At 45.1% G+C, this 14,042-nt stretch overlaps 1 protein-coding gene across 1 annotated transcript; it reads right to left on the reverse strand.

The window, feature by feature from the left end:
• Window positions 1-7,365: 7,365 nt before the first annotated feature.
• Window positions 7,366-13,634, reverse strand: LOC101172853 (neutral cholesterol ester hydrolase 1). The gene is made up of 5 exons (XM_004081349.4): window positions 13,425-13,634; window positions 12,599-12,821; window positions 12,187-12,256; window positions 11,784-11,955; window positions 7,366-10,567 (listed from the first exon to the last, which is right to left on the reverse strand). Exons 1-5 carry the CDS (start codon window positions 13,557-13,559, stop codon window positions 9,947-9,949), a joined length of 1,221 nt encoding a protein of 406 aa, XP_004081397.1. The 5' UTR covers window positions 13,560-13,634; the 3' UTR covers window positions 7,366-9,946.
• Window positions 13,635-14,042: the final 408 nt, after the last annotated feature.

Here is a 14,042-nt window from a genome sequence, read left to right on the forward strand (position 1 = left end):
CACCTTACATCCAGAACACACCTTACATCTATAACACACCAGAACACACCTCACATCCAGAACACACCTCACATCCAGAACACACCTTACATCCAGAACACACCTCACATCCAGAACACACCTTACATCCAGAACACACCAGAACACACCTTACATCTATAAGTTAACACACCAGAACACACCTCACATCCAGAACACACCTTACATCTATAACACACCAGAACACACCTTACATCCAGAACACACCTTACATCCAGAACACACCAGAACACACCTTACATCTATAAGTTAACACACCAGAACACACCTCACATCCAGAACACACCTTACATCCAGAACACACCAGAACACACCTTACATCTATAAGTTAACACACCAGAACACACCTCACATCCAGAACACACCTTACATCTATAACACACCAGAACACACCTTACATCTATAAGTTAACACACCAGAACACACCTCACATCCAGAACACACCTTACATCTATAACACACCAGAACACACCTTACATCCAGAACACACCTCACATCCAGAACACACCTGGACACCTGCACAGCGGCTCCCAGAAACGATCCCGCATTGAGATTACAGATGTTTGTGCTCCTGGTGCTAAAGAGAACAGTCAGAGAGAAACCAAAACGCACTGCAGGAAGGAGGACTGTCCTCATCCGGGTTGAATGACCGGAGCACGCTGCCCACCGTGGATTTTACGAGAACTTTTCAAATTAAACAGGTTTTTTATTGGGAGCAAAGGGGTGTTCTAGCAACGTTTCTCTAACAATAGAAACATTTATTCTTGCAGACTGGTGCTGCTTTGAGTTGCTCTTTAAATGCCCCGTGAATAAAAATCACATCCAGATGTTGCAGATTTGAAAAATGCGGCCCTCATTCCTAAATATGATCAATATTTAGACATTTTCTGGGAGCCCGCAGCTCTTGAAGGCCCTCGTGGCCCTCCAGGCGTGGCGTTTGGAGGTTAAAGCGGAGAAGCGTCTGCTGTCACTGCGGCCGCTCTGCTCCTCGTCATCGCCGGTTGTTTTGCAGCGGGGCAGCCTCCGCCTATAAATGGATCCTGGTCCTTCCAGTTCATTCCTGCATCTGCAACATCTGGCCTCAATCTGGCTTGAAAGCCGCTCCACACCCCCCTGCCTCCCAGTGAGACATGCTGTCCGCTTCGGTTTCACTCAGCTGCACCCGCAGGGCCTGCTGGGGGTAACCAAATCTGCACGCCGTCTCATTCGTGCACGCGTGTGGTTGGACGGCGTGGAGATCCTCCAGGAGAGCGTCCTGGCAGCAGGAGAAACAAAGGAAGTCCACCGACAGAATTGCTGGATTAAGATGTTTGCTTCTGAGAGGCAGCCAAGTTTTGACATGGGGGAGAGCCGGCCAGCTCCCCCCACAAGGTCCTCTGCCTCCCCCTCTCGTGCCCTCATTTTTCCTCCCCTTCACTGTGTTCTGCCGACCACTTTCTTCCTAGAATTGTCCCTCCGTCTGGAAGTTGTTTCTCTAAAAGCTTCACTTGTTCATGGAGCAGATGTGACGGGTTCACAATTGTATAATTACACAAAATTAGATTTTATTTATTTTATATCTGGCAATTGAGTTGTATGCCATTAGGGTCCTTCAGACCTGGGGATAAGTTGATGCCCCCCCTCCCCCTCTCTTCCCTTTCTGCTGTTTTCTGATCGAGAAGAGGTGAGCATGATGGAGATCTGTTTCTTTGTATCTAATGTTGGTGCTCATTTGAACTTTATATTTTTAGTTTGGGGCATTATCTGAGCGCAGCACACGTTGACGCCATATCATGTTATTAACAGATCATAAACCACACAGCTCCAAGAAAGTCCTCCAGCGTCTCGTGGCTTCCTGAGGTTTTCACAACACAACGCAGAGCCTTAACGAGAGAGACGGTTATACAGACACGGAGGTCCCACCCAAACACACCTTTACATTGTTCCACGCGGCCTCGGAAAGGTCGGCCGCTGCTGTTTAGAATGAAAACATCTCCTGGAAAAGAGCCAATCTCATCATCTGTCCCTCCGGACAAACCAAAGCTCCTCTCCTTACATCCCGTCATAGACTTTCTCTAGATCTACAAAGATCTACGCAGCTCCTTCTGTTCACCTGCAGAAGTCTCTTGAAAGCAAATATTGCTCTTCTTTCTATGAATCAAACCAAACTCTTGAGCCTCATGCTCTTGGGAGGAGAACTAACCTCACAAAGTGTCTGCTACATGATGGCTAAAGGGTGGCTGCCCAGGTGAAAGTCTCAAGGCCTTCTCACTTAGGATGTTGACCTCTGACCCCAAATTCAGAAAGAGGAGGATCCCCAAGCACCATATTAGTGCAATTTAGAAGATGAGTATTGCTCCCAGCAGTCCTTAGAAAGGTTTTAGCATGCTAACTAGCAGTAGCGGTTTTAGGGGCGGGCCATATGGGCAATTGCCCGGAGCGCAAAATTAAAGGGGGTGGTGGCTCAGTGCTTGGAAAAATAATACTAATAATTCTGCGCCACTATTGATTTTCTATTATCTATTATATCACAGAGTTGGAGCCTGAAACCTTGCATATTGGCGGAGGAAGCAGGCAGCGAGGAGGAAATGGCGCACGGAGCGCAACCTCTACTGCGGAACACCTGGAACATGGCGTGCCTTTAGATGTCATTATTTATTAACTGTAGACATTTTTATTACGCGACAAAATGTATTTTTTATGTCTACCTGTCATTTATTCGGTGTTTGTAACCTATTTGACATAAAGACAGAAGGTAACACTGACCGGGGAGTAAGTTAGTGTAGAACTGCCACTGCTAGCATGGAAGGACAGTTTTGAATTCTGGATTTAGATGTAGAAAATTCTCCTCAGTTTGTCATCTGTTGTCCTCCGTCCCATGAGGACGAAGGAGTAAAGAAAACTCAAACTAAAGAACTTTAGTTTGCTGCTTTTCATGGTTGAAGATCCTAAAAACGTCCGCCTGGCGGACGGAATCGTCTGAGAGCGTGTGGGCGTGACCTCCCGGTTTTTGGAGAAAGATCGTTCATGTAAACATGGACATAATTAATGAAAACAATGAAGGAGAACAGGAAAAGGTTCCTGCCCCCCCCCCACACACACACACCACCACCACCACCACACCTCTACCAGAGCCTGCCAAGGAAAACAACCCCCCCCCCCATCCACAATCACAGTCTGTGTTGACTTTAGCCATGCCAGAGCCCAGAGCAAAACAACACCCCTGCTTTCTGGTAACCCCCCCCCCCCGGTAACCCCCCCCCCCCCCCCCACACACACACACACACACACACACCTCTGGGGAGTGAGGTGTGGGACAAACTCCAAACGGGCCAATCACAAACCAGGATCCCTCTGGGGACTTTCCAAAGTTTCTCAAACATTTCTGGCTGTGTTGCAGCTTCTGTGTGAGTGTGTGTGTGTGTGTGTGTGTGGGGGGGGGGGGGGTCTGTGTGCTGCTGCTTCAGGGATCAGGAGAAGATTCATGTCCTCAGAGGAACCCCCCCACAAATGAAGACCTCAGACTGTTCCTGTTCAGAGAAACTCTGTTCAGGTTCTGGATCACAGACTGCCTTTGCCTATGAGCCTAACTGTGGAGGAGCCGTTGTCATAGTAGTAGTAGTAGCAATAGTAGTGGTGGTAGTAGTACCAGTAGTTCTCACAGTACCAGCAGAAGTAGTAGAGGTAGTGGTAAAGCAGCAGTCACAGTGGTAATAGCAGTAGTGGTAAAAGTAGTAATAGTAATAGTAAGGACAGTAGTTGCAGGAGAAATGGTAGTAGTAGCAATTGCAGTAGCAGGAGGAAGAGTAGAAGTAGTAGTATAGTAGTAGTATCTTTATTTTTCTCATCTCTGTCTCTGGCTGGCATTAATCAGGATTTTAATCAGTATTGACTAGTTATTACCATTTAATTGATTAATTAAGGTTGATTAGTAATTTTGTTTTCATAGAGGGGTGGAGCTGAGGCCACAGAGGGGTGGAGCTGAGGAAACAGAGGGGCGGAGCTGAGGACACAGAGGGGTGGAGCTAAGGACACAGAGGGGTGGAGCTGTGGACACAGAGGGGCGGAGCTGAGGACACAGAGGGGTGGAGCTGAGGACACAGAGGGGTGGAGCTGAGGACACAGAGGGGTGGAGCTGAGGACACAGAAGGGCGGAGCTGAGGACACAGAGGGGTGGAGCTGAGGACACAAAGGGGTGGAGCTGTGGACACAGAGGGGCGGAGCTGAGGACACAGAGGGGTGGAGCTGTGGACACAGAGGGGCGGAGCTGAGGACACAGAGGGGCGGAGCTGAGGACACAGAGGGGTGGAGCTGCAGAGCAGTCTTCTTTATGTCGAGGGGCAAACCTAATGAAACATTAACTATTAGGGGGGTCTCTACTGAAGCCCCAGTGACCAGCTTGCACCCCCCAACAGTTGTCATTATGGGGGGTGGAGTATAAATGTAAGGATGCAAAACAGCAGCAATCATGGAAACGTTGGTGGCTGCAGCCTGAGGATGTCTGTTTTGGAGGCCATGTTGTTGTGTCAGGTGTCTGTTTCTTTATTTTATTTCTTTATTTGTTTTCATTTTTTGGATTTACTTACTTGTTGGCACGTTAACTTACGCGTTTGGGAGCAGAGGTTCGGAGCAGAAAGAGATGTTTCCCAGCAGCTCTGGTGGTGGTGGTGGTGGTGGTGGGGGGGTCCACATCTCCAGTTGTGTGTGTGAGGTTCTCCTCTCCATCCTCCTCCTCGTTTTCTTCTCCGCCTGTCAGGAAGAGGTGAACAATATGACCTGGAGCTGCAGCGATAGCGCTCTCCCCCAGGAATTCTCCTTCCAAACTCTCACCAGTTTGTTTTTCTTAGAAACGCTCATCTGGGCAGCCGTGATTACCACCGGGTGTGGGGGTGTGGGGTGGGGGGCACAATGCCTCCAATGTGCTTTATTTTAATCAGCGTGAAATGTGAAAGGATCCATTAAATCTTTTTTTTTTTGTGCTCAGAGGCACAGTGACCCCCCCCCCCCTTTGGGTAAAACATGAGTTGCTGCCCCCCCCCCCCCCACTGCACACAGCCTGTTGCTTCACAGTAACTGTCAGATGCAGATGGATGCTCCTCGTTCCTCCAGGAGGTGAAGGTCTGTCTGTCATCAGGGAAAAGCTGAAGTTTCTGAAGAAAGAAACACTTTAACGGAGAAATGAAGCAGGTGAGCTTCTCTGTTTGTCCACGGCAGGACTGGATGGGTGTGTGTGTGTGTGTGGGGGGGGGGGGGGGTCATGTTTGCCTCTTGACTTGTCCAGCTATTCATGATAGTTATGGGTTACGTAAAGCCCACCACATGCTCATAATAATCCTTGTCACAGAACAGCTTTCACAATAAATTAATCTTTTATTTTACTGATCCTCTAACAGATGTTTCCCATATTCTGATTCACCAAAGTAAAGCTTCTCATTTCCTGAACAAACATGCTGGAAAAAATGTTCATCTGCAACAAACGCAGATGAAACGGACATCAAATGGAGAAGAGTCTGAAATGACTGAAACTGAGGCGAGAGATGATGCAAAAACAGGATCCATCCCGATCCAGAGAGATTCAAAGCTCTCTTAGAATCAGGTTCAAGGATTAGAAATCAAACCTGTTTTCACGAACAGAAGGTGGAGGTGGGGGCTTGTCCGGGCACGTGTTCAGCATTAACTCGTGTGCTTGAACACGCTATGCAGATGCAAAGTTCTCCTGAATGCACCACAAAGTGAGGACTTTCCTTATTTTTTGGAGTCATTCTTGTTGACCCTTCTGACCTGGTGCATGCTGGGAAAAGCTGTCTGCTCTGTAGAGCCTGAGCAGCCTCTGAAAGGAGAAAGCTGTTTGAGTTCATGCATGTCCGGCTTCCTCGTGGGACCTCCTGCCTGGCTGCAAACCTCCACACAAACCTTTGGCTAATGAAGTCCCTGTAGGCCCAGGCAGGCTAATCAGGACTGAGCTAGGCCAACACTGAACACGCCCTGTGGCACTCCAGGTGCAGATCTGTTTGCATCCAGCTTGTTGGTGGGTTCCTGCAGGAACCTCCGCAGGCTCAAAACAGCAAAAACAGCAATAGAGTTGGTGACTTTTTTGTCTTCAGATGTAACAAATAAAGTTAAAAATGATACTTCCAAAGTCAAAAAGTGTTAAAACTATCAGAAACCCATAATGCTTCACGGTTCTGTTGATCTGGTGTTTTCTAAGCAGCTCACAGGACACAGGGGTCTGGCGCCATCTGCTGGACAGACCCTGTCAGAGGCCTCCGTGCAGAAAAGAATTAGACTGAATGCTAAATTCCTGAATGAAAAAGAAACTTAAAGGGTAATAATTGGTCAAAACAGTGAAAACAGAACAATAACAAAAAAGATATGTTTGTGAAAAATGCCAGAGCCAGGTACCAGCGAGCTTCTGCACCAAGGATTCCCATGTATTTCAATGGAGGTTGAAATCCTGGAATATCTTGAAAAGTTCAAGGATTCGAAGGACCAAAAGTCAAAGCTGGAAAAAGATGAAAGAGCTGAAAATTTGAATAGTTGAATGGTTAAAATAGATGAAACATTGTAGGAGTTGAGCTGCAAAAAATGGCGAAGATACTATAATAAATAAGGAATGTTTTCCTGTTTCTCTTTATTTCTTGTTATAATTATTCATAAATATACATAAATAATTAATAATTGGTTGAATTCTTTATAGCGTTCAACCAATAAGAAGAGCTTTAAGACTTCACCAATCATTTGCTATGCCAGGAAAATTGTTTTAATTTTATTTGAATAGGAATTCAGCGATTGGGGGGGTTAAGAGTCTGTGAGAATGTCCTTGACATGGAATGTTTTCTTTGCTGTGGCTGATCCCTGCAGAGCCTCAAAGGCAGCTCAGCAGAAGGGAGGACTTCTTCGCTGAAGCTGCAGCATGGTGTTGATGGAGGCCAACCGTCTCCGTGCTTCATTTCACTTCATGTTGATGAGTTTTGAATCAACAGAAAACTGTGCTTCATTTTGATCAAGGACGCTCAGCTGACCTGCAGACTGAAGGACTCTGTCCCACAAAAGCTGCTGGGCATTTTCCTCTTTGTTTTTACCACTGCAGGTCTCTTATCATGAAAATAACGACAGTCGGCGTTCCAAACATGTCTTTGAGGACTGGAACCTGAAAAAATTCCTGCATGAATCCATGCAAAGAACCTTCTGATCATGAGAAGAAGCAGCAAATGTTTCAGAGTCGTTTTGATTTTTGCTCATAGAACAGTTTTTAGAGATCATTTTAGCAGAAGCTGAAAGTCTAGAATAATCTGGACTATCGTCTAATTATTTTTAAACTTCTCCAACAAATGAGGACAAAACAAATGACAAAAACAATTTATTTTGAAGATAAAAAACCAAATCACATCCATAATTAGTTTTTGAGGGGAAAATGATTTCTGATTCCAAAGAAAACCATCAGACTACTGTTTTAAATGCTTACAAAAACATTTAAATCTTTCTTTTTTGTACTAGAATCCAGGAAGACGACAGAAAACTCATTACTAATACAAAAAAAAAGTTTGAATCTAATTTTTGTCCAAAATCACAGTAACCAGCTTTGTTCAACTATAGCAGTTCCAAAATGAAACCATGTGCGGAAAAATCAAGTTATAGAGTTCATTCCTCATAAATATTTAACAATTGTGAAATGTTTCAGATCTGCTTTACACATTTACAGCATCAAAATAAATCACTCATACATGTTTTCCAGAGAACACCCCCCCAAAACCTCACAGTGCAGAGCAGAACACCCATAAAAGGTCCCCGTCCGGCTGCATAAAGCTGTCAGCACAGCCAGCAGAACTTGCTGTGCGACGGACACAACCTGTTGCATAGCTTGGATATGAACAATTATTCCTTTAATGTTATATTATATATAGTTTCCTATTATATTTGTAGGCTTACTTACTAAAAAGTCTTTTTTTCCTGAAAATTCTTAAATGGAGGGATGTTTCCATAGCAACAAGACCTTCAACTAACAAAACTAAACCCAGAACCTTTTTTTTCTTTTTTTTTTTTTGTGGCATCAGGCCGCCTCCTCGGCTCCACCAGAGGAAGGTCACGGCTCTCCTCTGCAGTCGGGACTTCTTATCTGCCGCCGTTATCAGCGCTGCATACCCGGAGCGTGCACGAACCGTGACGCGCACTGCAGCAAACACAAACACCCCAACGTTACCGCAGCACAGACGGAGGTCGGAACCACGAGGACGCCAGGAAAGACAGGAAACTGAACTTTAGGATCCAGACCCGAGCTGTGGGGGCCCTGAAGCTCGTCCAGAACCCCCCCCCAAGCGTTCATGAGGTTCTAGCATAAGCAGATCTACCACGCGGAGCTCCGGGAAGAGCAGGAATGATGAGGACTTCCTGTCATGAATCTGCCAGGACTCCGTGGAGGAGCGTGAACGCTCTGCTGCCTCAGCCTCCCCTGCAGACGCGCGTCTTCCTGTGCAGAGAGGGAACGCAAAGCTTTTGCATTTCCACACGGAGGCTCTAATCTGCCAGGAATGAGGAGACGTTTGAGATGAACGTGCAGGAAAATGTCAGAGAAAAGATTTCTGACTTTCAAAATAAAACTTTAAAAGTTATCTCTATCTTTAAGAAACACTTTTACATTTGCCTGTGCGGTACGGAGGGAGGGGAGCATAACTGAAAACAATTATCAGAAAGTCTGGAGAATGATGATAAAAAAGTATGTGTGTGGGGGGGTGGCAGCAGTTGCAGCCCGACTTCAGTCGCCACATTTTTCCTGTTTCTGATGTGAAACAGGAAGATTTCTAATTCAGCGTCGCTTTGGTCTTCATGCTGTTTTTAACCCTGCAGAACCCACTGGGACTAATTTGGTCACAGTATATTTATTTACTTTTTAAAACTGTACCCATTTCTTTCTGTAATTTGTTTTCTTTTATTTATTCATTTCTTTTTGTTTTTTCATTTTTTATTGTATTTCTTTCTATGTTTTTTATCATTTAATTTTATTATTATTATTATTTGGCTGTGGTTATTTGCTGCAACCCAAAATGAACTAACAAAAAACTGAAAGCCCAGAGGACAATTGTTTTGGGTTCTTTAGGGTTAAACATGTAAGATGATAGATTTAAGGTTTATGAACATTTTTTAGGTCATTCCTTTCTAAAATTCCCATTTTTATCCTGGAGTAGAGCCGCCGAGTTCATGTGAGGAGACGACCATCAGCTTCAGATTAAAGGGAATAAAAACCACATTGGAAAGTGGAGAACAAAAACGGTCATTTAGAAAGAGTTTAATTTGAAAATTAAAATAATGTAAATTTGAAGAAAAACTGAAAACTTTATTTAAAAAGTTTTTTTAGGTTTAGTTTTAGGTTAAAATTGTTATTTTATTTAAAACATTTTTTTCTACTGATTTACAATCTTTTTAAAATTTACTTGAAGCTGATCCAGGTTTATGACATGAAAAAACGGAATCTTTAGGTTAGCCTGACTTAATTCCGACCTTTCAAAATAAAAGCTGGTTCCAAGGATCCATTTGAAAGATTTTACTTTTAATCCACGGCTGTTCTTTTTTAACTTTAAATTCTTCCAGCTAAAATATTTTAATACAAATATTCGTAAAAAATAGTAATTTTCAAAGAGGCAAAGACTGAAAAAATAAAACACTAAACTTTTTCTTTACTAAAGGTGGAAATGATAGAAAACCTGTGAATAATGTGCAAATAAATCAAATTAAACGAGTCTCTGGGGCGCTTACTGAAGTTTTCATGCCCCACAAGAAAACTTTGAATCTTTCCGTTTATAGAATGATGAATAAAAGCTTTTTTGTTTTAAATTCACACAAACAGTGGCAGTGGCAGCGCCGGCGGCGGCGTGCATGCAGTGGACTGGACCTGAGCTTCCTGGAAGAACTCCTCTCTTCTCTCTGAAGAACTCTACAGGTTCTGGTCCAGCCAGCGGATGTAGTTGTTCAGGCTCCTCTGACCGACGCTCGACATCACCGGCAGGAAGGCGAACGCCATGCAGCCGTGGAAACCGTCTTCGTAGTGGTCGCTGGTCACGGAGACGCCGGCGTCCCGCAGCCGCCTCACGTACATCAGCCCGTCGTCCCTCAGAACGTCAAACTCGCAGGTCATCACGTACGCTTTGGGCGTCCTCCTCAGAACGTCCTGCTCCGCCAGCAGCGGCGCCGCCCTCACGTCGGTCAGACCCGGTAACTTGCCCACCAGCCCCCCCGATCCCGTCTCCTTCACGACCTGCTGGAAGCTCTTCCTGCGCTCTGCCGGCAGCAGCGCCGTCCAGTTCAGCTTGGAGCGGGTCGCGGCGCTGATGCCGGGCTGGTCCAGAGAGCTGTGGTTGTTCGCCAGCAGGAGGGGCTCCAGGGAGGCGTCGGCACCCAGGTACTCCAGCCAGAACTGGACCATGAGGGGCCTGTAGAGGATGGGCACGTCCTGGTTCTGCTGGTAGGACGGGGTGAGGAAGTCAAGAGCCTGCAGCACCGGGTAGATCAACGCCTGGACCTTGAAGTTCACCGTCAGAGTCGGGTCAGAGATGAGCTGTGGATACAGACGGTGGTCAGGACGTCCAAATACCTGCAGCTTCTAAGCACCTGACCCGTCCCAAACCCGTCGAGAGAAGCCAGGAGTTTAGTTTGAAATGTCTCCTCCTGGGTTCTTCTTTTCCTGTTTCTCTGTTTTTAACATCAGCGTTCCTGAAAACGTCTGACCGTGGAGATCAAACCTGTGAACAGGACGCGTCTGTGTAGACCCTCCGTCATGGAGTCTAAATCCATGAGCACCTCCTTTCCCAGAGACGGGCCTTAAGCCTAAAATATTTAATAAACGTACTTTTCTCAAAGCCCCGCCTTCTGCGACCAAATTTAAAACTCCAAAATAAACAAATGTAGTTCCTTAATTGGCCACTAGAGGCTGGTTTCATAACGGGTAATTGGGGCCACCTTAAAAAGATCAGAATTGTATCTAAAGATAAACCAAAGTTTAAAAAAACGTTTTTTATAGTTTTATTTTGTAATAATAGCAACAATGTGTGTGTGGGGGGGGGGGGTTAAGTCATTTTAATTTGATTTCAAATTTACAACGAAGTGTTTGGGCCACCTTAAAAGAAGAGAAAATTAAAAGAAAAATATGAGAATAAAGTCGGAAAAAAACAAGTTTTACAAAAATAAAAGTAAACAGTTATGACAAACCCCCTGAAATTTTGTACAGTTGTTTAAAACAAATGCAATAATTTACAAGGGTAATGTCATAAATTTGTGCTTCAAAAATTGATAATTTTACAAGATAAAAGTCATGTCCTTTTAAATATAAAATGTTATAATTAACTTTTCAAATGTTTCAAGAGGCAGTTAGTTTATGTAGCAGACAATTCAAGGGAAATCAGATGGACGTCACTCAAGAATCTCATTAAATCTCCTTCACTTTTTTGTATTTTATTTGCAAAAAGCGTCACTTTCTCCTTGTAAAACCACAACGTCTTCAATTATGACCTTACTATTTTACTCTTGCAAAATGTCGACTTGTTCTCATAATTTTAGGACGTCATCCTCATATATTAGTTTTTCTTAAGGTGGCCCAAACACTGTTTCTGTTTTTAGGGTCGCGTTTATGTTACTCAAAGAAACTCCTCCTTCAGATTGCCACGCCCACTCGCCCATCCTTGGAACACGGTTTGGATGGACGGCAAACCGGCTAAAGACCGGATCCTTAGTGAGACCCGAGCAGCGACCCCTTTAGGGGGCGTGGGGTTTTCTACCTCTTGCACCACGGCGGCAGCCAGGTTCCCCCCGGCGCTGTCTCCTGACGCGCAGACTCTCTCCGGGTCGATACCGTAGCGCTGCAAAACCTCAGAGGACAGGAAGGCGCGGGACGCCGCCACGGCATCGTGGTACTGGTCCGGAAACACGGCCTCTGGAGCCAGTCGGTAACTATGGCGACAGGAAATAAAAATGAATGAGAAAAGAGTTTATTTTTACGACTTATCGCCGCCAAAAGCCTGCGTGACTAACTGTGTCAACAAGAGCTGAATGGGCCGCTTGTTTGTCGAACTGCTGTTGCCATGGTAACAAAGGCAGCATGAAGATGAAGATAAAGACGGCCCTGGTGGGAGAACCACTCGGGTCTTAAATGCTCCCTTGGTGACCTGGACCAGAACTTACTCCACAGACATGATGACGGCGTCCAGGTCCTCCGCCATTTTCCGACAAAGGAGGTCGTAGGAGCGCATCCCTGTGGGAGGGGAGAACTGTGTGAACCCGTGACCCCTGCAGACCTTCACTCCTGACTTTCTATGCATCACATCTGTGCAGACACGACCCGACCTTTCAAGCCCTACTTGATGCGATCGGGTCGAACCAGTTCAGTTCAGAGAAAGTATGTGAACGGGTGTGGGGGGTGTGGCTGTGAGGCACCTCCACAGAGGTAGAAAGGCCTGTTGTTTTTTTCATTAGTAAAAAAGTTTTTAAACGTTCTTCATGTGTCAGAGCGGATGACGTTTCAGTTGATTCAAAATATTGAACGTTTATTTCAAAATAAAAGCATTTCACAAAAGTAAGTGACCCGTCTACTCACGGCCGCTGCACAGGGCCCACCCCCCTCCGTGGAAATAAATGACCCCTCGTTTCAGCCCCGCCCCTCCGATTGGCTGAAACACACGGGTGGGCACGGCCCCGAGCGTGGAGTCCGTCACGTGCACGGTCGGCGAGGAGCGTGCGTCAGTCACCTCCACCCATGAGATGGCCCGGTTCAGCAGGTGGACTCGGTGGCACGCGCCCAGCGAGTGAGCCACGTGACTCTGCAAAAACAAATATGATGTTTTTAGTTTTTAGTTTGTTTGTTTTGGTTTTAATTAAACAAGACCAATGAGCTCTTTGCGATGTTTGCCAGTTATTCCTACGTCAGAGGCGTGGGGGCGGGGTCACGGCAACACCTGTCATCCTTTAACTTTATCAGTTCAGCCACGAAACATCTGATTTACTCCAAAAATTATATTTAATTATGAGTAAACTTGATTGACAGGTATCTGCAAACTGATGACGTCATTTTAATGCGAGATTTTTCTTCCAGCTAATTAAAAAAAACGAATAAATAAATTCATTAGTTCTTTCAATAATCACGCATTTCCATCTGAAAATTTCCTTCATAAACGGGACGTTCCCGGTTTAAAACCAGGTAAAACGGTTGTTTAATTTTGTTATTTTATTCTATGACTGATTTCATGTTTATTATACAATTACCGGTATGAAACCCATAGAGATAACTATTGTTGTAATTTTGGGCTATATTAATGAAATTGAGTAGAATTGAATAGATGAAGGATGCCGCTCCTGTCCCTGCAGGTACAGCCGGTCCGGCGGGTCCGCGCGCGCCCTCCCCGCCGCCTGTCAGCGCATCTCACCGCCCGTATGAAGCTCCGGAAGAGCGCGTCCAGCAGCATCAGCTTCCACGGTTCGCTCACGCCACTCGGCAACGGGAGGTAAACGTAATAGGCGGCCGCGGAGAGCAGCAGGGCTCCCACCCAACGGAACTTCATCGCCGTCTCACGTACCTGCGCGGTGGCGGTCACGGGCGGTCAGCGGCTCCGCCACAGATTCACGGAGCACATGGGCGATGACGCCGATTTCAAAATAAGAGTTTAGAGTTAGAATGTCAGCTGTCTCTTCAACACAATGCGGGGCTGCTGCTTTTATTTTGAAGAGGTTATTTAGGAAGTTGTTAAAAGAGTTGTGAAACATGAGTTTTTTCAGGGAAATGTAGTTTTGTTTTAATAACAATTAAAAAAAAGTTTGTTCAGACACTGTTTAAAATTAATCAAGTTTATCTATTAATAATAAAATGAGCATTTAAAGTATTTCCTAAAATCTAATTAAGCTTCAGTTATCATGTAAAATACCAAAAAAATGGAAAACATTAAGTCACATTTTATTGGTAGTCAAAAATATAACCATACATTTTTGTGTCAATAATGATTTTGGAACATTTCTTTTGTAAGTAATAATTAGTACTAAACATGTCA

Source organism: Oryzias latipes, chromosome 20 (assembly GCF_002234675.1).
Source record: "Oryzias latipes chromosome 20, ASM223467v1".
Classification (NCBI taxonomy): domain Eukaryota; kingdom Metazoa; phylum Chordata; class Actinopteri; order Beloniformes; family Adrianichthyidae; genus Oryzias; species Oryzias latipes.